This window comes from Dermacentor variabilis, chromosome 2, assembly GCF_050947875.1.
Source record: "Dermacentor variabilis isolate Ectoservices chromosome 2, ASM5094787v1, whole genome shotgun sequence".
NCBI lineage: Eukaryota > Metazoa > Arthropoda > Arachnida > Ixodida > Ixodidae > Dermacentor > Dermacentor variabilis.
In genome coordinates this window covers 53,433,947-53,461,292 of record NC_134569.1, presented here as the reverse complement: position 1 = coordinate 53,461,292, position 27,346 = coordinate 53,433,947, and the positions used below count along the sequence as shown (strand labels likewise).

General features: G+C 42.2%; 2 protein-coding genes across 13 annotated transcripts in view; one reads left to right on the top strand and one right to left on the bottom strand.

Annotated features, from left to right (window-relative positions):
- The first annotated feature begins 47 nt into the window (after positions 1-47).
- On the top strand, positions 48-2,238 carry LOC142571858 (protein C1orf43 homolog). 3 transcript variants are annotated; one of them, XM_075680527.1, is made up of 7 exons: positions 48-323; positions 509-610; positions 701-812; positions 902-955; positions 1,068-1,231; positions 1,670-1,728; positions 1,796-2,238. In XM_075680527.1, the coding sequence occupies exons 1-7, from the start codon at positions 186-188 to the stop codon at positions 2,031-2,033; spliced, it is 867 nt and encodes a 288-aa protein (XP_075536642.1). In that variant the 5' UTR covers positions 48-185; the 3' UTR covers positions 2,034-2,238. The 3 variants fall into 3 exon arrangements, with proteins under 3 accessions (XP_075536642.1, XP_075536643.1, XP_075536644.1); XM_075680528.1 differs by having other exon boundaries at positions 195-441; XM_075680529.1 differs by having other exon boundaries at positions 196-358.
- A 42-nt stretch (positions 2,239-2,280) lies between these two features.
- Rbcn-3A (rabconnectin-3 alpha) overlaps positions 2,281-27,346 on the bottom strand; it is a 184,406-nt gene continuing 159,340 nt past the window's right edge. For 7 of the 10 annotated variants that reach the window (XM_075680510.1, XM_075680514.1, XM_075680511.1 and 4 more), the window contains 10 exons: positions 23,058-23,114; positions 21,186-21,363; positions 19,149-19,232; positions 16,433-16,493; positions 14,080-14,210; positions 9,184-9,261; positions 7,505-7,649; positions 6,787-6,876; positions 5,887-6,014; positions 2,281-3,295 (listed from right to left, as the gene is read on the bottom strand). In XM_075680510.1, the coding sequence (XP_075536625.1) occupies positions 3,095-3,295; positions 5,887-6,014; positions 6,787-6,876; positions 7,505-7,649; positions 9,184-9,261; positions 14,080-14,210; positions 16,433-16,493; positions 19,149-19,232; positions 21,186-21,363; positions 23,058-23,114 (1,153 nt within the window). In that variant the 3' untranslated portion in view covers positions 2,281-3,094. The remainder of the gene's footprint in view (positions 3,296-5,886; positions 6,015-6,786; positions 6,877-7,504; positions 7,650-9,183; positions 9,262-14,079; positions 14,211-16,432; positions 16,494-19,148; positions 19,233-21,185; positions 21,364-23,057; positions 23,115-27,346) is intronic. The other 3 variants (XM_075680517.1, XM_075680521.1, XM_075680519.1) reach the window with 2 other exon arrangements.

The window sequence follows — 27,346 nt, the reverse complement described above, 5'->3', positions numbered from 1 at the left end:
ACGTGTCACAAGCCGCTGGCAAAATACAACAAGCGGAACCAATCGGACGCACGCAGGGACCGCAAACCTTCTGCGAAACTCGAAACCGAAACGTTTCTACATTCAAGAAGTGAACTGAATTGACTTTATGCAGTGAACGAAGTGACAGTGCTCAGAAATTCCAAGCCAAAAAGCAAAGCTACTTAATGTCGTGTGGTAATGTATTGCATTTCGTTGGACTCGTCAGTCAAACGGTATCGAGATCAGCAGCAATCTTGGCTCTCCGTAGTCCGTACTCCACGCAGAAGCTGGTTCCTTATTCTACTTATTGCAAACAAACTCTCGTGAGTGAAGCCGCACGCCGCACCTCTTCGATCATGTGAGCATGCTCAGTGAAATGCGAAAATGGCTGATCGACTCTCTGGAGTTGCTATAATTATCTGTATTGCATTAGGTGTCCTGGTAAGTGATGCGTGATCCGTTGAAATGTCTACGCGCATGAATTGGCGCTTTTTCCCCCCTTCTTCAGACATTCCTCCTCCTGTTTATATTCGCCAAGAGGCAGATAATGCGATTCACCCTCAAGTCAAAGCACAGCCCTCACGTGCCAATTGGCCATGGTGTATCTAAGGCAAGTGTATCACGTTAAGCATGCGCACATTACGTGTATTTCATAGGTCCTCGTTTATTGTTGTCTCACTGTGACGACGTCGTTTTGCAGTCGCTGAAAGATGAAGTTGATAGGCGGCTGCTAATTATAAAAGACATAGCATACGAGCCTACACTTCTCAAGCCAAACGAGTGCCTTTCATCTGACAGCGACCTATCCCAAGGTAATCACTGCGACGCTTGTTATTTGTCAACTACTTGCTTCATGCGCGTGATGTTCGCATAAGTCGCATCTATGCACTTTCAATTGCAGTGCAACCGCAGCATTTGCTTCGCATGGGTGTTGTGGACAAGCTTTCGGAACTAGGTAAATAAATCGTGCGCATTGCAGTCGATTATGTAACGAGGCTTCCTCCACATACGTCAATGTCATGCCAATATATTGAGAGAGAGAACTGTCCGCAATGTTTTGACACCAGAGGAGCATCTTGGAGGAATCGACAAGACACGGGTTCGCAAACCAGGGCAAGATGTTCGAGTTTTCCTTCTGCGCCAAGTTCATGGGGGACCGTTTGCAAACTGTGATCCTCGCATCATACACAAGTTTCTGGACTTGTATGAACATGCTCGACACAGTCCAAAGGTGGGAGCTATTTCCTATGATCAGTTGCAAACTGGGGTTACATTTGTTGCGTTTTCCAACACTGGCAGCATAAAGTAGGTAATCTGCTTTCATTAGTCTCGTACACTAGCAAATGTAAAATTAAGCTTTTGAGCACATTTTACCTCATGAAGTGTACAAGTTCATCTTCAATGATGCAGTTGATTCTCATTCTATTCCAGTATATCTGTAGCTATTACTATCTTTTCATAATGGTATTGTTGTTTGAGGTGAAAAGTTGCTTAGATGTTGACAACTGTTAACTAGACTAAGAGTGGTGCTTACATTCACCCGCAAGAAAATATCCTTTCAGGCTCTTGCATTTCATGATAGGGACAGTAGGAATGTGTTAAAATTTGATAACGCTGCCTTCTAACACAATCTTTAACTTGCCAAATTTGTTCTTTATAACCTTTACAGGAGTTCACACACGAACACTACTTTGCATTCATGGGCATCCTAGAGCAACTGAAGTCAAGGTAAGAATGGTGCCGCACACCTTTCATCTGGAAAGAAGTGGTTTTTCACATCTCGCCATTACTGTAGCCTACCCTCTCGGGAAAAGACCACACCTCGGCGCAAGGATGTGAGGCAGCCACACAAGAGTAGCGAGTCTCCAAATGTCAACTTCTTGTCTTCAACGACTCCTCCATTGCCGGACGCAATCCTTCCAGGCAACAATGGGAGGCCAGTGACTGAGCCACTAGCTAGCTGCCGACCATCTACTCTTGCATCTGTGGAAGATGATAACAGCAGAGATGCTGCTCTGGAAACTTCAGTCTAAGTGTTGTGCTTCACTGTGCGTCGACCTTCACAAGTGTCAACATCTGTGCTGTTGCTCTCGTCTTCATTGTTCTGTGGTTGGGATTTATGGACAAAGTGGTCATCATTTCACCGTTGAAGTCGTAGAACTATTGTTCTGATGTTTATTTTCCCACAGACTCTGGTGAGCTGGTGTAAAATAACATTAAAGAAAAACTCTCACTGTATGCATGCTGTGAAATTTTATTAATGGAAGTACGAAACACATGCCCACTGTAACTTTTTATTTCAGACACGAGTTGCACATTCCATCATCACCACCTCTATAGTCTCTTCTAAAAAATAAGGCTAAGTAGAACAAAATGGCATAAGCAAAAATTTATGTCATAAATACATATATACAAACATGCTTTAGCTCTCTACACTAATGACTGCGCGTATTTGATTTAAACATTTCAGCTTTGTCTGCAGTAGGGGAGAAAAACCACAACCGCTGATTTCGACTAGCAATTGAACAGCTTCCACGCTCCTACCACGCACAATGGCTAACCAAGCAATCAACAGCCAGTGTATAATTTGCATAAAACAAACGTATCTCCAAGACTCGCTTCATCTCCCCCATTGAAGCTGTGCCCTGGTTTTACACGTTGAGAGGAATGTCACTCGGAATAAGACCATGTGGCAAATGTGACTTAAAAGGGAAGTGGGGAAAATTTATCACAGCTACACTGCACATTCAACAACACGGGTATGTATACTTATAAGGGCACAGAAAAACAAAAGAAGGAACACGAGTTCACAAAGAGCACCGAGATGGCTTCTTATAGGAAACTAGCCCTCGGCAAATCACTGGTTCCCGTTGCTCCATTGCTGCAAAAACTATAGGGGCTCGCAAGGACACACAAGACCAGGGGGTGGTAAAACCTGGATACGTAATTGTAGCAATTAACTATTTCCAGCGATACCAGTTGTAACAGTCGCAAAGCCACACGACTTGCGCTCCTGTCACTCTGCATGCAGCAAAAGGTTGGACGTTGAAAGGTGCAGGGACAAAGAAGCAACATGAAACAGTGGGATGCTGTGCTAGATGAAGCTGGCTACCACAGCATCACGGTCGGGAAGCTGGCGCATTTTCATGGAACCGTCTGCGCCACACGAGTACAACCGGCCCTTGGCATCGGTCAGCAGGTGTGTCACACCCATGCCAATGTTCCGGAACAGTGTACTCCGAGAGTGCTCGCTGGGGAAGGCATACAGCAGCACATGAACTGGCAAACCCCAGACCTGCAAGCGTAAAAGTGAAGCTCAATTAAATGTATGCCACATTCTCAACTACCAAAAGTCTGTCCAACATTGAAGATCAATGCAACAAGAAGGCAGCAAATAGATTTATTATGAAAAAGAAATTAAATATGAACAGTATATAAACACTACTGCTTGGCTTGCCAGTCATTGTTGGAGATGAGTGCTCAGGCTTGCGCCGTTGCCCCAGAATCGGACATCAATGCTGATTATGTGATATAGCCAGTGCATTGCATAAATTTTGATTGTAAACTAACTCCTTGTACAGAAGTAGAACCAGCAGCAGTTGTACTGGTTTTCATAAATGACATGGCCAGTCGAAGCTCAATATTCTGCAGCACAGAGCACACATAAGGTAGTTCTTGACAAGCAAGATGAAGACGACAAAAGACTGTTGACAGGACTACATATCTGTCTTTATGCTGTCTCACTTTCACACAGTTTCTTTGCCATGATAGCTTAATATTCAAATGCAAATAGCTACTGGTGGTATGGCAAGCTTAGCTCTGCTTGCCAAGTGGCATACCTAGTTTTGCTCTCATAGAAGCTGTTAGTGGTATTATGCCACATGAATGCTGAAATGGATATTATGCTTGAGCACCAAAACAAACGTTGAACAAGATATCTTGTGTTACTATGTATTAGAGAAGGCACTCATATCCTTAACCTTTACTGTAGTGTAGTGATAAAGTGTTGCTGTGTATTCTCTTTCTATTACTTTTCTTTTTCTATAGAAACAAATTAACCAACATTCCAACTATTACAAACAACATTTGTTTGCCATAAAGTTGGAAAAATTATGGATGCCGCGACCTGGGTAGCCAACTGCATAACTTGCCCAAATATCGTCAATTTGAGCTATGTCAATTGTGAGGGTGTGGCTGAAAACTCGAATGTGCATCGATGCAAATTTTTAAAACTTCATAATGAATTGCACGCTTTACGCATAGTGCTTAAATAAGTCACTTAATGATCAGGACCTACCCTAATGACTTGGTACGTTTGTACAAAATTGTTTTAGGGTCCCTAACACACCATCTTCACTCTGCTAATGCATACTGTTTTATTGCTGTGACGCTACTCAAGATGACTGTGCTATAGTGCCTAAGCATAGTGTACATCCAACACAACTGTAATGTATCACACATGTGATCAGGACTAATTTTTATCCCAAGTGCCATTTTAGTATGCGAGCACTATCTATTCCACTCACTCACTTGTCATTGTTTTGCCGTAACAACATTGTTTCAATCCTCATGGGCTTGCCCCTCTTAATAATTATTCACAATTTTTTTACTACAGGAAGACTTGTACTTATTATTTTTCTTTTGTACATTCGAACTTAACTATCACATTCTACACTATGAAACATATACATGGTTAAAGATCTTCAGTTTTTCCCAAAATTCAGCCTACTTGTTTCTGTTTTTATTTCCACACAAAGAAGTTTTTTTTCCAGTACATATACTGTTCCAGGGGAACTTTCACCATATCTTTCCGGTAGAGTCAAACTTGCCTGTTTTCTTGCAAATGTGCGGTTAAATAAATATGTTCATTCTGGAAACAGGCTACATAACTACGGATTTTGTTTTTGAACATTATAGTTTTGCCTGATATGCAGGATAATGAAGCTTTAGGAAAACAGTATATGGCGAAGGCATGCCACATGGCTATGTGACTATGCAGGAATTAAAGATAGTGCATTTGATATCTGAATGTGAACAGAATGAAACCTTAATCATAATATCCAGATATAGAGCTCCAACAAACAATGTAGAAAATATTACTAGGTGGATATGATCCTGCTTTAGAATTGGTAATCTTGCACAGTGAATCGCAGTGGCCACAGAGAGAAGACGGCAAGGACCTTGGCCTGAGTTCCACCCCCAACCCCACTATCTGTATCTCGTTTTTATTGGGATGGTAGACAAAACGGGCACAAATAAGACAAATGCAAAGACAGCTTGGGTGCCAGGCTGGCTTGACCTCTGCCTCACCAGGCTCTTCACATCAGAGAGCACATAGGCTAGCTGTTCCAGGACTCCCCTAATCGCTGTCTTAGCTCTCTTATACATTTTGCGTTCACTGACCCTTCATGGTTACATGGTTAAATTTAGCTGAATGCTAGACATATACAGCAGACACATAAGTTGTAACACATTGATGAATTGTAACAAGTCACTAGCACAGATTAGATAAGTGAATTGTTTAAAATATGTGAACCATTCTTTAGACTTTCAAACACATTTGATGCTGAATGAAGGTTCTAAATTAAGACTGATGAATTAAAATTTACTGCACAAGATACTTACACAGTTATTTCGGCCGTCAATCACAATCAACTATCTTTATTGCCGCAGGCATTCTAAGGAAGCAAAATTTTGCACTAAAATGCTATCTCGTTCCCGAGTGCCTTGCATCAGACTTTCCAGAGAGCTCTTCAGTTCATTTATCATCAGGGCACAGAGCTGTGTGACCATGCGGAGTGCTTAAGTGAAACATTTCAAGCAGCTTACACCCGGTGCACAGTGACGTATGCTATATAACAATAATATATGACAAAACAGCTATACCTTTATGTCCCCATCAGCTGACCCAGTGATATAGTATTCTTCCCGAGGATCCATGGCAAGGCACTTGATGGCTGTTTCATGTGCCTGAAACTTGTGGCGCAGCTGCCGTTGCCGCATGTCAAATATGACTGTTGGTGACCAAGTCAAGGGGTTATCACCAAACTGAAGCTTGTAAACAGCGATGCACCAGATTACGCTATATACTTGCACATATATTTGCGTCCATGCACACTGTGGAATGAGGCACATAACTGCTAGTAGGGAGAGGGCACAACCTCGTTAGATTGCACCATTATCAGGCAGTTGGAAATTATAATAGACATAGTGCAAGGACAGCTCACCATGCCTGTTTCTCCAATCCCGTGGCTGTCACTGCTGTATGTAGCTGTTCTTTGGACAACATTCAAATCAGCATGATGCACTTAATTAAAAATTGTGAGCATGCCAACATGAGGCTTTTAATCTTGCATTGCATTATGGCAATTAAGGTTACATAGATATTTAAAATTTTATTGCTCAAAGCTGTTCAGCAAGCTATGATAAACATTAGTGGAGGGCTCGGGATTAAGTTTGAGCACTTGGGCGTTTATTTAATGTGCACCTAAATCTGCGAATAAGTACATTATCATTTTTGTACGTATGCTGCACCTTTTGGAAGACAACTGTTGAGGCTGGAAACTAAACTAGCAACCTCAAACTCAGTGGCAGAATGTCATAGCCCACTAAGTTTTAAAAAATAAAGAATAGACAATACAACATAATGGAACACTATTTTGAATTACTGTTTTGAAGCATACTCTGAAAAAAAGTTGTAAAGAACAAGCACCATGTTCAAAATTATTCAAAGGTTGAAAAAGACCATAAAGACACCTCCAGATGAAAATGAGATGGAAAGGATACAGACATCTCCTTTCTTGCCAGCTGAAATTAGGAGCTGGTTTTGTGGTGCAAACACCACTGCAGAACTGCCATGCTCATGACAAGAAAAGGCTGAAATAGAAAAATGTTGTTGCTGGAGGTTTCAAAATACAAAGCTTAATGTAAGTTGGCTCTGTAAATGAAAATGAAACAAACTCTGAATTGGAAAAGCTGGATTTCATAATTTTTAAATTACATTTTAAGATAGTATGTGCATAGTGAAAGTCACATTCAAATGTTAATAACTCTGGGAAAAGTAAAAATTTCAACGCATTTCAGAACAAACAAGGCATGTAGGGTTCTTCATAATGAGTTCCTCATAACCTAAACAACTGAAGACTCAACCTAGAAAATTAACGCAAAGGCATTGTTGATGCTGCAGAAGTATGCAGTAATAATGAGAAGCTCTAAAAAAATGTACTGCTACTTCACAAGTTAAATCAGCTTCAGTGCTCCCAAAGCAACACCTGTACATTCTAGCTGGCAGCATGAAACAGCCCAACACACCATCTTCACTAAAGCTGACATGACAAGCACAATGCAATGTACGCTGCTACTAGTCATCCTTGATATGGCAATCATCATTAATGCATTAGCATCACAGAAATCTTACTTGCAGACAATTAGGCGACCCCAACCTAAGTCTACAGTACCCGCCTCGTCCTGTCCAACTACAGGCAGTTGGGAGGAGAATACTTACAGGCAACCAGCGCCTTGCGTTGGGGAAGCAGTGTGTCCCACAAGCAGACATTGCGGTTTTCTGTAGAGTGGCCCGCTGTGGCAATCAGACTAGTTGAGCTCACAAAGGCAAAGTCACTGGCTTGCTTCGTGTGGCACGATGCACTCTGCAAGAAAAGGCAGCGGGAAGGCCACATTGAATTCACGAGTTGTTGAAAAGTATTCATGCTGCGCTGCACCTGCAAACTTTAGACTTGGTAAACTGCTCACAAAATTTTGCCGCACTTGCTTCTCAAGGAGAGAGAACATGAGGGACCATCCGTAGGTTATGGCTATATTTGCCCTCACCGCACTGTCACTCTTTGGTCACGGTACAGCTGATTTGATAGGCCACCTGTCTTACGTATTTTTGAGATTGTACTGCTAGCAACTCAACATTTTGCAGCAGTTGCCATTTTATGAATCCTTTAATGGACCCAACCAAAGGTTTTCCAGGTAACTCGAAGAATGTCTTACTATCCTTTGCACTGCTGAGAGACATTGGGTACTGCCCTATTTACCCATGTAGTCTAACGTTTTTTATTGCTTCAGCATGGCTTCAGCTAGGGTTTTCTTTCCTTTCTTTTATTAAAAAAAAGATAAAAATATTCCTCACCTGCTTAACTAGTACTTGCTTTTTCACTCTCTGTGTCAAATGCAATGACACCAGAGTGACATGACCACACTCAGGAATGTGACGCAAACCCTTCCCACTTCATGCTTTTTGTTGAAGGTTACTGATCAATGCTGTTATGTACATAATGGAGTGCACCTTACTTAGACGAGAAAGCCCTGAAATATTTACTGAACACAGGTGAACAAATCAAAGGTGCAAGAGAAACGGGACACAGAATCAAAGTTTCATGGCATACCTGAGATTTTCAAAACGACACTGAACACTTGAATCTGAAGCACAAGTTTCATACATACCATTAATATGCTGTATTGTGCATAGTGGCAAAGCCTTCATGCACATTGCAGAATGCATGTAGCTGAGTGATTAACAGTCATGTAATCGAATAAAAGTTGTAGCAGATCCAATTAAAAGACTATGCAAATGCAGCACTACACACTTCACCATAATGAACAAGTGAGAAAAGAATGCTTCTTCAGTTGTCACACTTTGATCTAGTGTACGCAGCAGTGGCTGAAGAATGTGGTTTCATTGTACTGATGTTAGTTTTTTTCTTTTTTGCTTCCTAATTCCTTACGCATATGTTAATGTACTTCCCTCCTTACACAATGCCTTCTCAAAGGCCTGTAAGGTACTTATAAATAAATCAATAAAGAAAATATGCATAATGCAAGAGACCTCATTTAGAACATGAAATTTTAGTTGTTTACATAATGTGCATAAATGCACAAAAGGTCTAGAGGAATGGCCATCTGGCTGAGCCGGTAATCTGTAGTAAAATAATAGCACAAGCAGGACAGGGATGAAATGAATGGATGAAACAAACACTCATGTTGTCTCTCTCGTCTATCCATCCCCTCTTCATGCTTTATTTATTCATTATTTATTTATTTTTTTTCGTGGAAATAATGGCTCATTTAAACTGACCATTTTTTTCCTGAGGTGCCTTCAAACTAATACAGTGAAAGAAACTACTAATGTAAGTAGAGTGGTCGGATTCACAAGAGACAGCAAAACGAGACACTTACAAAAAAGGGCTTGGCATTTGTAGATGTCATGCTGACTTGCCACAGGCTCAGGTTTCCATCACCATCAGTGACGCCAAACTGCAATTAAAAAAAAATTAATCATGTTAGGTATTACTTCTCCCAGTGAAACAAAGGAATTCGCAGCATAAATAGCATCACATTGTAGTGACTGTGAAGAACTCCTGCTCCCCCTCCCCCCAGTGGCACAACACAAGTCACAAAACTAACTATATATATTAGACGAACCTTTGCCCAGCAAAACAAGTAACACTCAGCACAATGATAGCGGTGCAGACATTCGCTGATTACAAAATCTGACCTGCGGGTCAAATGCGCCTACCTTTATACATAACTCGCCAAAAGTTCAAGAGTAATTGCTGGTGCCCATGTACCATCCAAAAAGTGCTAACAATTTCTGTCACACATACAATCGGATTACACAAGGTTCGGTGACAACAGACAACAGATAAAACCAGCAATAGCATTAGAGAAACTTCTGATACAGAAAGGCACATCTTGCATTGTAACACATTGTAATCACATTGTAACAGAGATTGGCTTGTGAAAAACGGTCACAGAAACCAAATGTCAATATATACATTCAAGCAGAACACTGGCTTATTTTCCTAAACGGCCAGCTAAAGGGCTTTTTTTTTTTCCACGATAATAAATTCCAGTGGGGGCTTCATGTATCAAAGCTTGTAAAGGAAGGAGAGGGTGCTCCACAGTAGTTTGAATCATTTTAGGATTGTTTAAGGTGCATCATAACTTCAGTCCACGTGCATTCTCGCACCCAGCCCTCCTTGTGACGTGGCAGCCACAGTTGAAAATGAAGCCAGACAACAAGTGCTGAGCAGCAAAATATCAGCCATTGCAGACAATTTGGGTAAATTACCAATGTTTTGTGAGCACTTGACTAGCATTCAGTATTCATACATATATGGGAGGCTGTAACCACATTTTCTGTATAACCAAAATAACAATGAATGTGAATGTTCCACTGCAATTATGCCACCATAGTTTAATAAAGAAGGAACTGACATCACACAGCAAGCAAGAATTTTCCCACTGTAAATCTTTGAGTTGGGAGTACAGCATGGAACAGGTATTCTATAAACAGAAACCCTAAATGCTTGCTTTTTAATAAAAATATTTTGTACTGACTTGCATTAAGTAAGCAATTCTTCAATAATTTTCCATGCTCCAGGAGCATGCATATTTTGCCTAAAATGTTTGAAAAAAGATTCTGCACTTACTGCTGCACTGTTCTTGCTAAAATTTTGCCGAAAAATTGCATTTTGGAGTTTATGTCATTTGATGTAACACTTGGAACAGTTATTTGCAAGCATAAAGTTGTGTTGCCACATATCAGCAGTTGCAGAAAGTAGCCGTTCTGAGAGGCTTGCTGTGTGTTGGCCATTCCTCTGGTACAGACGGCAACCCTCCCTGAATGGTTACTTTCTGCAGCTGCCAACAGGTGGCGCTACAACTTTAGTCTTTCATTGACATGGCAGCAGTTTACATCCCCATAAGAGAAGGCAAGTTTGTATTTTCTTTAGGGGTGTGCGAATATCAAGATTATCTAACACAAATACAGAGCTTCGAATATTGAATATCAAATAATGATATGCATATGCTGGAACATTGCAATTGCATTATCAATGTTAAAAACTAGACTAGCAAGCCGTTATACTAAAACATTGTGTATTTGTCTCATGTTAACTTGGAAAACTTAGTAATTCCCATTAGCTGTCCTCGCCAGCCTGTGCCCTATTATACTGCATCAAATGCCCGTAAACTCTGAGGAATTTGACCCTGTGCCAGTCTTCACTCATCGCACTTGCTGTCAAGCAATAAGCCCAAAATAGAAAGGTGGCGCTGCAAAAAAAAAATAATGAAATGAAGAATAGAGAAGAAAAAACGTGCACCCTCGCTGTTTGCAAACCTGTGCCCTTCGTTACTGAGAAGCTGGCTTTCCCGCAAAGTTAGACGTTTAGTGGCTAAGTGTGCTTTATAGGCGAAATTTCACTAGCAGCACGAAATCATCGCAAAGTTCAGCACAATATCGCCCCAATATCCTTAGATTCGATAGAAACAAATGCTAAGGACTGTGTTTGCTTCCGCACAGCCAGCAATATATTCAATTTGACTCAACTACTCGTATCCAACCGAATATTCGAACATTTCCGAATATCTATTTTTGAATCGAATACGAATATTAAAAATATAATATTCGATAATATTCGTAGTTTTTGAATTATCGCACGCCCCTAATTTGTTTCTTGATAACCAGGCAATAACTGTACCAAGTATTGCACCAAACAACATGAACTCTAAAAGGCAATTTTTCTGCTAATTTTGAACAAGAATGGTACAGTAGTAAGCCCAAAATCCTTTTTCTGAACATCTTAGGCAGAATATGCACATCGCTGTACAAGAACCAATTACCTGCCCTGTACTGAGAAGTAGACATAGAAACAAAATGCTTATTTTTACCTCATCAACATGTGCGATACATTGCAGTACAATAGTACAATTACCATCTTTCAAGTATAGTGTGTGTGCCGACTTCCTTCCTTCCTTCTCGGTCATTTTTACCACTGTTTTTTACACTGAACAGCTGTAAAGAGTTTATTAGATTATCTTCATGTTTTTTTATGCATGATCAACACCACTGTTTTCATGATTTGCTCAATGTTAGTATCGAGAGCGGTGCTGAGAAAGTTGTCACGGCTTTGAGGTTGTGCTATGAGAATGCACTTCAGACATTGTAGACCAAATCATACGAAAATGATGTAACTCTTTTTCTGGCATTCTCTTCTAACACCAAACACTACTTCAAGGGCCCCTCACCAGGTCTAGGCATTGCAAACAGCCAAGCATGGTGAACAGATCATGCACTGACAATAGAGTCTGCAATGTATCCAACTGCTGCATGGTGCAAAAACAGCTGAAACTTTAAATGAAAAAGCCTAATGAACCCTTTCTCTCCAGAGAGCCCTGCTTACTGCTGCAGAATCAAGGTCACATGCATAAACGTCTCTAGGTCAGACATTGCCAATTATGGCACATGACTTCGGTAAGTCATCCGGCGCAGGACAAACAAAACCACCGGTGGAAGTGCGCCAAGCTGCACGAAAGGAAAAGAAGAAAAAGAAGAGGTGGTGTTTGTGACACAAAATGTGATGTGGTTGCTCGACTTCGGTATGGGAGAAAGCAGGGAAGAAATGACACTTGTAGAAGTTAGTCAAGGAAAAGAGAAAGGCTGTTTGCTGGCAGCAAAGCTTGCCTCTTGACATAATGGCAACACGACAGTTCAGTTTCTCTTATCTCCTCCAATAATGAATCAATTTGAATAATGCTTGTGATAAAATGCTCCCTAGACGGCACTCTACAACTTCAAGTGTACTGCTTCCCGAAGTGCCTTGCTATTTGAGGCTCCAACTGGTTAGCTAAGGACAAGAACATACTAGAGCAAATATTTGCAATTAGAAGAGGCATGTGTATGCTGCAGCAAAAATCCGGAGACCACTCGGCACATCCTAATGGAATGCGAAGGAATTCACCCAGCGAGACCAATACATAACGTACAACTTCCAGAAGCGCTTGGATTTAAAATAGACGAAAGTATCAACCAGTCGGCAGATGAGATAAGCAAGAGACGTTTCAAGTATTGGTGAAAAAAAAAGCAGGTAAGAGACTGATACGACCGGATCCATTGCAGACATAGGCAGCGGTACAAGGTAGATAGAGAAGATTAAAGAGATCAGGGCTCTGCCGACGGTGGGTGGCAGTGGTTTTGCCGCCTAACACTTCAGCCAACCACCCACCTCTATGACCACTCATCCAGCACCACTCACCACTCGGACTTCAAATTTGCTGTACTCGGGGACAACTTTCTGTGCCTATGCAGTGGAAGCTATGAGCACAAGGGGCCGGCTTCCACAACTGTGCTGTTACGCGCAAGCATGGACACCGGTGGGAAGCAGACACACACGCTCACGAGCCAGAAACACAGGCTGGGAAGCTGGTGGTAATCGCGGACAATTGCAGCAGTACTAGACCTCTAGAACGCTGTAGCAGTATGGTTGGGGGTTCTATTCTTGGCACTTGGGCCTTAAAAGGCATCCTCGAGCTGCTTCACACATCGTATGAGCCAATCATTCCCGCCACTGCACTCAACTTTATTTTGCAAGAAGCGAAGCATGCTTCTTGTTTTGGCTAATGTCGGCACCTCTCGAGGACCTTTGTTGCCATCATCTTGACCGTCCTCTCCATTTGTAGCCTCGGGCGAGACTTGTTAAACGGTCCGGCAGTGTAATTTTTGTTCCACTCTCAGTCAAGATTTCAAGATATTCGCAATTCAGCCTAAAAATACTACGAGATAAAGGGCAATAAATGCATGGCACATATGGGAAATGGTTTGGTACTGTGGAAAATTTTTATTTAGCCTATTTTTCGAGATATGAGAGCTTGAGTTAACATAGTATTACTGTATGTCCGGAACGCAGAAATAAAGTGTCTTGCATTGTTGCGTTGTGTGAATCTGCTTGAACGTCTGTTGTGTTGTCATTATTCAGTACATGTCCGTGCCTCCCTCCTCTCCCCCCCCCCCCGGTCCTCAAATGTCCAACTCTCAAAATTTTCTGGGAAGAACTCTGGAGATGTGTACAAGAATGCTAGAAGGAAAACCACTGATAGCATACCTAAGTAACACAAGCAGTTTAGGTGACGATTTGTCCCCGCCCCAATTCAGAAGGGATGCCGATAAATTGTTACCATCATCATGTATAAACAACATTTTCTATGGGGCCTGGTGAAGCGCCCTCTAAAGACTGTGAGGCACAACCCACAACAGATATAGCAGTAAAAGACATGAACATGAGGGCTTCTCGCCTTGTTCCCTTGCTGGTTGAAAAGCAGGCTGGTCACTTTGGCAAACGTGCCCGCCAGCCTGGGTGTGGACACAGGCTGTGCATGGCCCCATTCCCAGAGGCTCACAGAGCCATCCTGGCAGCCAGAGAGGTCTGAAACGGCGCCACAATCACAATGTCATTGCACAAAACAATTGCATTTGAAGCAGGTGAGGTAAATGTATGTACGCATGCAGAGTGATTAAGTGCTGCAAACTATGAACCAGGGAAATCAACTGCCATGCATTGAGAAACAAGAACAGAAGATGTACTATTATGCTGAAATCAAATGTAAACACGAGAAAACCACTGCCAGTGCATATGACAGAGGTGTGATCTACTCAGAGTTTGGGGTCTAGAGTGCATTTATTTCCCAGCTACACAACAATTGTGCATCGCGATTTCAAGTAATTATGAGCAGGAACTATTCTATTTGCTTTATTGCCATTCGGATTTCATTCCAGTATGATAGTCCATGTAGCCCACGTAGGCACAATGTGTCAGTATAAGAGAGTTCACTTTATGGCACATATGCAAATTAACTTGTTGTGCAGCAAGTTGTATATACACTTAAAGATGTAACAAGATCGGTAACCCATCTTTGGAGGGCGTGCAGGACAGATATAAGCAACATCATATGGTGAGCTTACAAACAGTGAAGTCAATAGGATATATATATATATATATATATATATATATATAAAGTATGAAAGACTCTTGCAAGCAGGCAATGAATATTATGAGAGCACACAGGCATATATTGAGAGTGTACCAAGCACTTCAACTGCTTGTTGAACTAAGCTGCAGAGCTTAAGAATGAATGGCATGTTGAGCGTAAGCTGGGCAAACACAGAATAAATGAGGCAATACTGGTGCTTGCTCAAGAGGTTATGCTCGTCGAGCTTACATACATGCCCTCAATCCAAGCTCAATAATCTCCTCTAACCTAACTCCACATTCTTTGCACTGAAAGTACACTTTTCAATTCACATTGAGAGTTGTGTTAAAACTGCCAATCAGAAGAAGGAAGTATAACATGTCAGCAGCCATTTTTAAAGTTATCATCCCTTGTGCTGAGATCTGCCCACTACTTGGCTTCAAGATGTCGAGGACAGTGACAGTTTGGGAGTTTGGGTCAGCAGGCATGAGAATTTTTAGTTTTAATTTATTGTGGACCTCAGAGCTGTGAATGCGGTTTGGGGCAGCCTACTTGGCTTCGGTGCAGATATATTGATGAACACGGGCTTTGCCAGACACTCCTCTCAACCATTAACTGGATAGTTCTCACAAGGGGACTTTTAATGCGAAAGCATTATATGCCCCATTACATGAAAGTCCATCATTGTCGTCGTCGGCATGACCATCATGGCTGACGGCGCAAAGAGCAAAAACACGTAAAAATGCTCGGATTGATGTCAAATTTGTCAGGCAGGTTTCTGTAGACAAAATCAATTAATAGAATTGCGTAGAAAATTCAGTACATGTCTGGGTAGGAATTGAACCCGGACCTCCGGGGTGCGAGACGAGCATGCTTCCCAGACACCGCAGTGGCCTCATGGTTACAGTTGACTAAAGCTGTGCCTAGTGTGTGCTTAATTGCACACTTCATGTCACTGCCTCTGTCACTGCATCCCACGTGTCACTTGCTCTTCAGATTTCATTGGCTCTGTGTCTACTGCGATGCACCCTCGACGTCAAATCATGAGTGTATAAAATGAGACGTGTCTAGCGTGTGTGTCATTGCACACGTCACGTCGCTGCCATCTATGCGTCACTAGCTCTTCAGATTTCATTAGTACCGTGTCTACTGGGATTCACTCTGAAGTGTCGACCTCAGCAGCAGCTGTGAATCTGCTGCAAAATGGTTGGAATATTTCCGGCCAGCAGAAAGAACTTTCATGCATGTCGAAAGCAACAATCGAAAACATTTCACCTAAGCAATTATAATGCTTTCGCATTCTGACATGTAAGCAGTAAGTGTTTCTGCAGAATTTTTCTGATGTTCCCAGTTGTGTCCTTGTGTGTACCGTTTTCAATCTGTGTGTCAACTTGCGCTGTTTACCATAGGTTTCTAAGTCCATCCGCCAGAGGGTTGTAAAGATTTGTTGCCTAGTGAAAATTTTGTTTTTTCAAGAGTAGAGGACTGACGAGCTCTTTCACAAGCAACTCTGATGACCTTAGTGGTCATCATGACAGCAATATGACTACGCACGCTGAAATTGAAGCCAGCAGTGCATAGTGTACAATGACACTACAAATTGATGCAAACAAAGCCACACAAGTATAAGCCTGATATCATCAAGGAACCAACAACACAAAAAATGTTGGCAGCTTACAAAGTGGGAGCACTGGGTGGGATGCCAGCCGCCGTACTGAGTCCACACGGTGTCGTTTTAGCTGGAAGCAAGAAAAACAAACCATTCCATTTTGAAACACTCAAGACATGTGGTGGCACGTTGGTACTCAACCCCATCTGAAACAAGCCTTCAAGAACATAGAAGGTCACAATAAGTGTACCTTAAAAATAACAAAGCAGTTTTGCTAGTACTATTTTGCCTTAACTAGTAACATTTACATTGTAGAAACAGAATTGCTAATGATTAGATTAAGAGCTTGCAGAGATTTAAACAAGAATTTAATTAATGTACCCTTTCATTTTTCTTTTTAACTATATAATAATAGAACTACAAAGGACTTGGGCAGCCTCACACTGACTACACAACATAACATAAAGCTCAATCAATGCATGGGATGCGCTTGTCACCACAACATCATGCGTGCAACTGTATGTGTGCACTCTCCCCATGTTCTCAGTAGTTTTCCTGCTGGGGAACCAATCACCAAAGCAATGATGTATTTGCATAAAATGCTGCAATACAAAACCGTTTTTCAAGTAGAAAGGTCTTCAACTGATGAAGACAAGATAAATAATAAAAAAAATGAGAACCACATTTTTAGACATCATGCAAGAAGCAGAGTGACAGAAAGAAACAGTGAAAGGGCAACATAATTCAGACCAACAGAACAGATTCCCAAGAACATGCGGCAGTGTCAGAGTATGTAGTACTACATGCCAGCCTATGCTGCTGCTCGACATCATGAAGGAAATGGCGATCACAACGTAGATATAGGGTCCTCAATGAATGAAATGGAACAATTTGGGTGCACAAGCATTGTGATTTGTTGCAATGTGGTGAAGCCTACAGGCTACCGAAGATGGTGAAAAACACCACAGCCATTCACTTAGCCATTCACTTAACAGCATCATTCACTGCCTTAATTATTTTAACGGCAGCTTAGTTGCGCTGTGCATCAACCACACTAATATAGGGTGATGAATGTAGCCCAGGCTGGATGCTAAGGTTATGCTTCATTAATCCACTCATTACCACACACGCTATATGTGGCACAAGGGCTTCTTCTTGCTGAAGAACCATTGCTTGACCTCTCTCAGAGACAAAACAATCTGAGAAAAGCACAGATCAGATACTGAGAATGCACGCTCTGTTTCTTTTTTTTTTTCATATCCTTTATCCAATTTGTGCAATTTCTCAGTGGACAGTGACAAATAAACATCATGTGCTATTGCTTTAAACTTGAAACACAAATGGGTTAAAATAAATGTGAGCCTATATTTGCATTTCCATATTCATCAGCACTTTTGAAATGACCACAATTAGGCTGACACATGGAGTTGTCAGAATACTGTATCTTTAGCAAATATATTTGTATGCAACTGTTTGTAAAGAGAGCCTTGATTTATTTTTGCATGCTTTTACCGGTGACATGCAACTTGAAGTACACATAGCACACTTTTGCTAATCAATTATTTTCTTCCTCTTACACTTACCTGTCTACAAGGGAGAGCATGTTACTCACAATAAATGTCCATAGTTATTGTGGTTACTGAGTGCTACAACAGTATCTATTCTCAATACCTGCTCTTTTCAGCTCACCATTCATTACAACTAAAGCCTTGTCATAAGTGTTTAGCTCTGTTAAGGGTTGTGGCATCGAATCACGGCCACAGCGGCCGAATTTCGATGGGGGTGAAATGCAAAAACACCTGTCTACTTAGATTTAGGTGCACTTTAAAGGGCCCCAGGTGGTCTAAACTTCCGGAGTCCCCCACTACAGCGTGCCTCATAATCAGATTGTGATTTTGGCACGTAAAACCCCTTAATTAAATTAGTTCTGTTAAGTGCTTATGTGGGAAAGCATACAAGCCACAGGCCTCTAGTCACTGTGGACAACAAGAGCTATGATATAACCCTTTCTTGGTAGCTGCTCTCTTCAGCTTAAGAGATGCTGACATACTATAACACCATCAGTTCAAAGGATTTTTTACATCCGCCGCCATGGCCACGAGTGACGCTAACTAGCACTCTTAGGGCCAGATGCAGTACATATTCAAGAGACTTTGCTGTTGCGTTAGGTTAGTGATGAAAAGGATGGCTTCTGCAGTAGCTCAATGGTGGAGCATCATACTCATAATGCATAAGATGTAGATTCGGCTCCCACTTGCAGGAGACTGTCTTTTCATTCACTTTCATCTTCCTTGCTTTTACCTGGCCAAGAAAAGCGTTTCCCAATGCTTTAACAAAAAATAAAGTCCCTAAGTTCCCTTTATTCAATGTTCTCACTCATTATCATAAAGTTTCAGCTATAAAGTGTTAATCATAAAGTGTTAATCATAAAGTGTTAGTAACAAAGTGGTGGTCATAAAGTGGTGTTAGTAGTTCACTTGGGTGCTACCAGTACAATAAGCCATTACAATACCTGAGCATTTCAACTAGCTCATGCCTGCAAATATATCTGAACAAAACAAGCACCATGCTTGAACAAGCATGCCACGTCTACAGTTCCTGAACATGCTGGCCCTACAGCTGTGCGAGGCATGCCAACAGCGAGCATGCTGACATGCACTGACCGTGCATCGACACCACTTGAAACCAAGGCTGAATAATGGCAACAGAGTGGCAAAAGGAGCCAGAGTGCAGAGGCAGGGGCAGAACAGCAATCCCGTACTTATTCCACAAACCTACAACTCACCGGCTTGATCATGAGACGGCTTCGCTCGAGGACAATCTGACAGAAGTGGGCGTTAGTGCTCCCAGGGAAATTCAGCCCTTTCATCTTTTAGGAGTAGTTAGATTTTTTATTTTTTTTTGAAAATGCCAACAAAAAGGGAGGGTGGTGTTTAGTTTGGGGATGCAAAATGCCATGATTTTGTAAATTATATTCAAAGGAAGGAAGAAGGAAGGGAGGAAATGCATAAGCATTAGCAAAACAACAAGGTTAGTATGTGGTTAATTACACCAAAAAGCATCTGTGAACAATGACTGTAAATAAGGTAGCGGTGGCTGCTACACTTGCTCAGTACAATACAATGGTAAGAAAAAAATGCACTTCAAATTTTTTCTTCTTTCATTAATGAGTGTAAAAAGCACTGTGTGACCACCAAATATTGTACAAACTCGTGCCAAATGCTTTCAGGTTATCTGCAATTCTGCAAGTGAGCTACACTGCAAAGCACAATGTCATAAGCAATATGACCTAGTGTCTGTGGAGAAATTTCTTACAAACATTTGTTCATGTGATTTGCTGAAGATGTGACACCTCTTATGCCCAGTACAATTATTTACATTGCAGTGCGCACAATAGTTTTGTTCAGAATGCATGAACTAAAACCTGCTGTATCTATTAAATTTGAAGAAAAAAGAATACCAATCCATTGATAAAATTACGTTTAAAAAGTTCCACAGCTGAGCTTACTAGATTATGTTATTATGCTCTACTATGAAATGCAAGTTGTGATGTCAGTGGTTATGCAATGAGACTGGCAAATGGCATGCATAAATGGTTCCAGTGAGTATCAGTACGAGGAATAATACTTTTCCTGTTTACCTGTGTGCCTATAGGCAGGTAACTACAAAATCCAAACTAGGTTAAGACACACTTTTGTGCATTACTGCTTCATCAAAAACATTTATTTCTGGTTACTGTCACCAGCTGCATGAAAGCCTGACAAGACACAGCACATGACAGGGCCAGGTGCAACAGTTCCTACCAAATAGAAACCGTTTTACTTTTGCTGAATGGGTCCTAAGTTGCTAAAGGCCATTAGATCATGCTATTCCGGCTGGATGGCATGTCCATTACAATAAATACAACAGCAATGGCGGCAGCAGTGCAGGGGTGTGAATAAAATTAAAAAAATATCCCAGTTTCGCCATATGGGCAAAGCAATGAATGTGATAGCAATGTGTTAGAATATTACACGAATTGTAAGGCTCATAGCTGTAGTGACAATATTAATTGAAGTAAATGTAAGCTGACTAAGTAAAAACGAGTTGTTGTGCTGGGGGGTCTCTTGTCTGAATCCTGCCATCGGACAATTTAGTTTATGTTTATTAATTAAAGCCAAGATCTTTCTTAGTGACTTTACCGTCACTTTTCCATATCGGATATGTTTCAAACCTCTTTCCAGGGCCAATCCCGGAGTTAGTGCATAGTCGCGCCAATAAATTTGCTTCATTTTCAGATTTGAGCTCTGTTATTGTTTCAAATTTATAATATTTAAGTCTAAGAAGATTTAAGATAAAAGGCATGCACTGTCTGTGTTTTGTTTCATGACATTTGTTTGTGGGCTGCCATTCTCAACATACTTAGGAATAATTTTATCAGGAATGCAAGACCTGGTAAGAGCAACTTTAGTGATAGAATGGGGTGGCAATACAACCTGCATATACTGCATGTCATTAGAATGGCGTGGCATATAGCACACATATACCTAAATATATAGGGAACCTCAAGGTGACACCAACGCCGACACCCATGGTGATGACGAAGGCAAAACTTTGCTTGGAGTGTCCGTACATACTGCAGTAAAATAACTTGCTTCTGGTTTGCTGGCCTGATCAGTCACACCCATCTGCCAAGCCCACGGCAGGCCTTTCTGTTATAGGAGCTACAGGAACTTCAGCTACAGGCCAAATGAATGTAATGCTTTTAATTTGCCCCAACTCATTTAAGCCCATGTAGCTATGGCCACTTCATATTCTAAGGAGAACGTGTAGTTGAGCTCACCATAGTGGTACCACGGCCTGTCTGTGCAGCCAGTGAGGGAGGGTTGGCGCTGGTAGGGCTGGTGAAAGCAGAGGATGCAGCGGCAGGCAACCCGGTCCCTACTGAGGCATTGTATCGGTCCAGTGGGTGTTGCACCACTAGGAAGTCCAATGCTTGCCCTGTTGGGGGCTCCGGAGGCCTGCAGCGTGCACACAACACCATCAAGACTGAAAACTGTACAATCCTGAACCTTATCATAGAGACAAATCTTGAAACAGAAGAAAAAAATAAAGAAAACGAAATGACTGAAGAGTTTCACAATCCGCGATTATGTGACCAAGAAACAACCACCTCACAAACATTTATTTGTGCCACTCATGGAGCTAATTTTTCTTTGTAATTTCTATTGGTCTTAGCAGAATCTTGCCTATTAGCATTTCCCAAATATGGCCTGCACTATTTCAACTGAAATCATTATTAGCCCTACCCTATAAAGACTAAAAATGTATAGTTTGGGATTGGAACGCAGCAGACAAATTTTACATAGCAAATTCTAAGAAAATGGGAATGCTTGCACTATCACATGCAGATCCTTGCTGCTTATAAAATAAGAGATTCCACCACCAGTGTTCAGGAGGGCATTTAGGGCGCAATAGTATCTAGCTTCCAAGTGTATCCAAGCCAGTGCACAGGCTCAATCACTCTTTGGTGCGACATTAAGTATTCAAAGGCCCACAGCAGCTTAAGTTTCCTATGAAGGCACACAGACTAATAACCATCATATTGGCAACTTTTACTCCACGAGGTAAAGAAATGATAAGGTTGTGTGGGCCTCAATTCAAATAAGGTGATTTTTTAGCTAGATGACCCTGCACGTGCCCACTCACCTCGTATTTCAGTGTTAAGTTAACATGCAACTTCCTATTGCTACAACATGTAATATGCGAGTAGGCATCCTCAACCTTAGCCTCTGCAAAAATTAAGCCCCAAAGACAGCTGCAAGTAGCTGCAATGAAATGTCTAACATTATTAAGTAACCGTACTTGCACAAACATAATGTGACTGCAAGCACATATTTTTAGCAATTAACTGTCACTATGCCAACCATCCCTTAATCTCGAGTTGGCAGAATGTATTCTTGAGTTCTATGAATCTTCCTCTGCTAATATAATCGTACCTCCTTTGTGTGCCCATGTGAATGACTTGAAATAAGCATTGAGCATTACATTTTTAAGCTCAGTTCCCTAGGACATCATTACATAATGCAGTAAAATAGAGTATTGTGATTATGACACGGAACCAACACTGCATAATGCAGGTGTATCTACGGGTTCGGAATGTGACCTGCACAAGTGGCCCCATGCTGGCATTCTTGCACCTACTGCAAACCTTTGCTGCCTAGTAGCTGAGCTTGGAGAATGAAAGTCTTGCATTATGTTTAAAGCATGCTTTATCATATATAATGTGAAATATTTTCCCAGGCTGGCAATTCTTGAGAAAAGGAAAACTAGTGTCATCTCCGTGCAAGCGCACAGCTTTATAGGTTAAGGCAAGAGAAAAGTGCGAGAATGAAACCGGAAGTCCACTAATGCATTACAAGCATTGCGCAAATGCCACTAACAACATACCCACACTAACAAATTTAGCATTAATTTATGAAACCTGATGTGCACAAGTTAGGATAAATAGTGTAAGTAATATTATGGCATTGCTTAAGAAACTAAAGTGCAATGGAATGCAAATGCATACAACAGTCCACAAGCCCAAGGACCGCTACCGGCACCAACCGTACCAGCACCAACATTCACCATGCATTGCCCATTGTTTGTGATATGTGTGAAAAAGCCTGGAGACAGTGTGCCCACATTGTGCAGGAATGTGCACAGATCTCACAGTTTCTGCGGTCGTTTGTGCTTGAAAGTGTAAGTGGAACGACAGCTCAGTTTCCATCTGCAAACAAATGGTACAGGAGGTGCAGAAAAGTGGGTCGTAAATCCCAAATACGATGGCATTGAAACTTTTTCATTTGAATTTAGTCGTGAGAGCCTCCCGCTGCCCTATCACATGAGCAAGAATGCTGCAATAATGTCACTCGGATCTACATGCGACATGTGTTTACAAACAAGTGCAAGAGAATGACATAAATCAGAACAGCACAGCACTCAGAAAATAATGCATCAAAAAACAATAACCAGAAGGCACAGTTAGACTAGCAAGTGGCTTTTATTTCAGCATTGCCAGCTAAAGGAGTGGTAGGAGGACGAACACAGTATGACAATGAAAATTATAACCATTTGTTAAAAGAGCACACAAGAATATACAGTCAAGCCTTGTTAAAATAAACTTTCATCCAACAGACAAATGCCTTCTTTAATACATCCAATATTCATTATAAGTGTACATGCACGCTGAAATTGCTGGCCCCCTCCCCCCCTTCCCCCAAAGAAGAAGAAGAATAAAAAAAAAGAAGATCCCGATTGAGTCTTTATGAAAGAAATGCAATGTATGCAATGCCTCTGACAGTGCAGTAAAGGGCCTCCTGTTGATTTTGATGGCCTGTCCGTAGCTTGCCATGCCAATATGTGGCACACAGAAATGCAAAATTACATCTGGATTTGCATTATCTTTAATATGCAATTGTACAATCAGTGTGATCATAAATAATCAGCACATTGGTTTGCTGGCTGTGGGCAAGCCAAGCCACTGGCCAAAACACTCATGCAAGTCCAGATTATGCTGTTTCAAGTTGCTCTTGCTGAGCATTTGAAACTTTTGTTACCACATTACACACTGTGATCTGCCGAGCTAACTGTATACAGTAGACTTCCTTAATTTGACTCCTTAATTAGATCTCTACCAAAGGTCCGAACCAGCGCCTATGAATTTCTAGAGGCCCAAACTTTAATTACTTCAATGCTTATAATGGCCTTCATTGGAAAATTCAAACTTGACCATTCAGCATGCATGCACTTGAGCCCAATTGTGACCCCTATTGTGACCCCATAGGTGACCCTTTAGCGGCAGTGTCCGTCTCAGCAAGGCTTAAAGGGGTCCTGAACCACCCCTCGGGCTTGGTGAAAAAACACATTCAGAGGGTAACATACGCTGCTGTAAACACTTCAGCCAAGTTTTGCAGTCATGCGCGGCACGTGGAACTCGCAAGCCAGAGCACAAAGTCACCTTTCCCTCAAACACTCTCTTTCCAAAAGAAGCCGCTCCTCACTCTGTTCTGGATGCCTTATTTCGTTATACTAGAGGAGATTACCATACGTGGCTGCTATTGGCCAATAGCTGCTACCAACCAAGAAGGTTGTTTAGATCAGTGTGCTTCTTCCTACTGTTACTGTGTATATTTACTGACGCAGTTTAATAAACAGGCTGAAGTACACAAAAATCTACTTTTAAATTTTGATAATAATTACGCACTTCCGGAAGAAGCAGACTATGGTCTCATCATGCTTGGCCGTGGCCACCCGCATAGGAATTAAACATTGATCACCCTGCTTATCAGTGTCGGGTCTCGCTAATTTTGACTAGTTTTTAACACTCAACTAGCCCTCAACTACGCAAAACTTAAGGTCTGACCAAGCACATGCTTTTCAGCACATGTTCACTCCTGGCCGCTCCTGGCTAGATGCTTTGGCAGACTTAGCTTCGTGTTGAGTTATTAATAGCACTTCACAATGTGCAAGTTTGGTGTGGCTATTAGTCATCGGTCAAGCTGGTGCAGGACAAGCCAGTCAGCACCACGTAGCAAGGCCAGATTGCACCATATTGCCACATCCAATACGTGGCACGTAGAGAAAGACACAGATTTCGCGCATGGCAGAAGAGAAGACGAGGTCCCTGCCTAATTGTTTTCAGTTTGCCTATAATTAATGTGTCCTGCCCTGCTTTCCCAGTTCCTGCTGCTTGTGAATCGTGACACTGGTGGAGGTGGTTTTGGACGTCTGTCAACAGTACCACATCAAGCCCAGGACGTTTTCTGCGCGTCGAAACACCCGTTCACCACACCAACCTTCGCCTACTAGGCCTAAGCCCAGAATTTGGTCCCCTACCAGGAAGTCTGCCTGTTACCACGAGTGCCCAAGACATGGCAGACTCAGGCCCTGCACAGGTGACTCTTTTGACTCCTCGATCTCCCATGAGCATCTACGGCAATGCCTACGAGGATGCAGAAGACTGGTTCGAGGAGTGCGAGCGCGTAGAAAAGTATAATGAGTGGCATGCTGGATAGAAGCTATCCTACGTGTATTTCTCTCTTAAAGACAGAGCCCGCACGTGGTTTGTAAATTGCAAGAAAATCTGGCCAAGTTGGGACGAGTTCCGCCGCTGGTTCCTCCATACGTTCAGGAGTACCAAAAGGAGAGTCCACGCACAGCGTCAGCGCGTCGTTAAGTGTTGTCAGCGATCATCACTCACTTTGCTGGCTGATGAAATTGAAGGATTCGTCCTGTGGACTAGCACGTTGGAACCTAAGGCTTCAAGAATTCGATATGAAAGTCATGTAAAAGTTAGAACAGCAGCACTCTGACGCCGACTGTCTTTCAAGGTCACCGATTGAGCAGGAAGTCAGAGAAGATGACAAAGACATGGCTTTTATAGGAGTTCTAGACATGGCCACCCCTGCTCGTCAGCAGTGGGAAGACAGTGAACTGATTCCACTAATTGATTTTTAGAAGGCTGTATTACAAGCATGCCCAAAACATTTGCAAGAAGCTTTTCATCATTCTGCTTCCGTAATGATGTTCTCTACAACAAGAACTTCTCTGCAAGCGAAAGAAGCCGCCTACTCGTGGTCCCGATGTCTATCCGTCATGAGGTTTTGCTAGCCTGCCACGATGAATCGACATCTTGCCACCTCGGCTACACGCGAACACTGGCTTGAGTCAAAGAGAAATATTACTGGCCAAGGGTTGCCACCTTTGTGAAATATTATGTGCGCACGTGCCTCGATTGTCAACGACGCAAACCACCACATATGAAACCAGCTGGGCTACTACAACCAGTTCAAATGCCCATGACCCCATTTGCCCAAATCGGGATAGACCTTCTCAGACCATTCCCGACTTCCAATACTGGTAATAAGTGTGTAATAGTTGCCACCGATTACCTGACACGCTATGCAGAAACCAAGGCCCTTCCAAGCAGCACCGCAGTTGAAGCAGCGCGATTTTTTATTGAAAACGCGGTTCTGAGGCATGGTGCGCGAGCGCTGATAATAACAGACAGAGCGACTGCCTTTATGGCTACACTCCTAAAGACAGTGCTTAGCCTCAGTGGCACGGCTCACCAAAAGACCACAGCCCATCACCTGTAAATGAACGGCCTAACGGAACGCTTGAACAAGACTATCATGGACATGCTGAGTATATACGTAGACGTGGAACAAAAAAATTGGGATGACATTCTATCAACCATCACATTCGCTTATAACACTGTGCAACAGAAAACAACGCAAAAGACACCATTTAGCCTTCTTCATGGCTGTGAAGTGACGATGATGCTTGATGCGATGTTGCCACATGACTGCGGTGATACAGGCACGATGCTGACGCTTTCACTCAATGGCCTGAAGAAGCAAGACAACTCACTCGCGTCAGAATCACCCGACAACAGGACTACGACGCTCGACATTACAATCTACGACACGGATACATCACATATCAGCCAGGCGAGAAAGTGTGGGTTCACAGTCCCAACCGTCAGCGAGGGCTTTCCAAAAAGCTACTCAGGAGGTACTTTGGTCCGTACAAGGTTGTACGACGCCTCAGTCACCTGAACTATGAGGTTATCCCTGACAGTCTTGCTTCCTTCAGGGCGAGGCAGCGCCCACCAGAAGTCGTGCATATTGTGCGCATGAAGCCCTATTGTTCGGAATGAAGTGAAGTGCCCCCGCTTCATCTGACATCTCTAGCCACTAGGTGAGCATCGGGACGATGCTCTCTCTGGAGGGAGGCAAATGCCACATACAATATGCGGCACGCAGAGAAAGATTATCTCATGCATGGCAAAAAAGAATAAGAGGTCCCTGCCTAATTGTTTTCAGTTTGCCTGTGTAGTGCCCTGTTTTCCCAGTTCCTTCTACTTGTGATTTGTGACAATATGAATGCAAGTGCGCACTCAAACCCTGTCGTGCACAAAGCAAACGCGGCGCATACGCCCTGTAGTTGCATGTAGCT

Excerpts from the sequence above, each read along its gene's own strand:
- LOC142571858 (XM_075680527.1), top strand. The coding sequence starts at position 186 with ATGTCGTGTGGTAATGTATTGCATTTCGTTGGACTCGTCAGTCAAACG. Across the intron at positions 324-508 it reads CTTATTGCAAACAAACTCTC|ACATTCCTCCTCCTGTTTAT; the intron begins GTGAGTGAAGCC and ends CCCCTTCTTCAG. Across the intron at positions 611-700 it reads TTGGCCATGGTGTATCTAAG|TCGCTGAAAGATGAAGTTGA; the intron begins GCAAGTGTATCA and ends GTCGTTTTGCAG.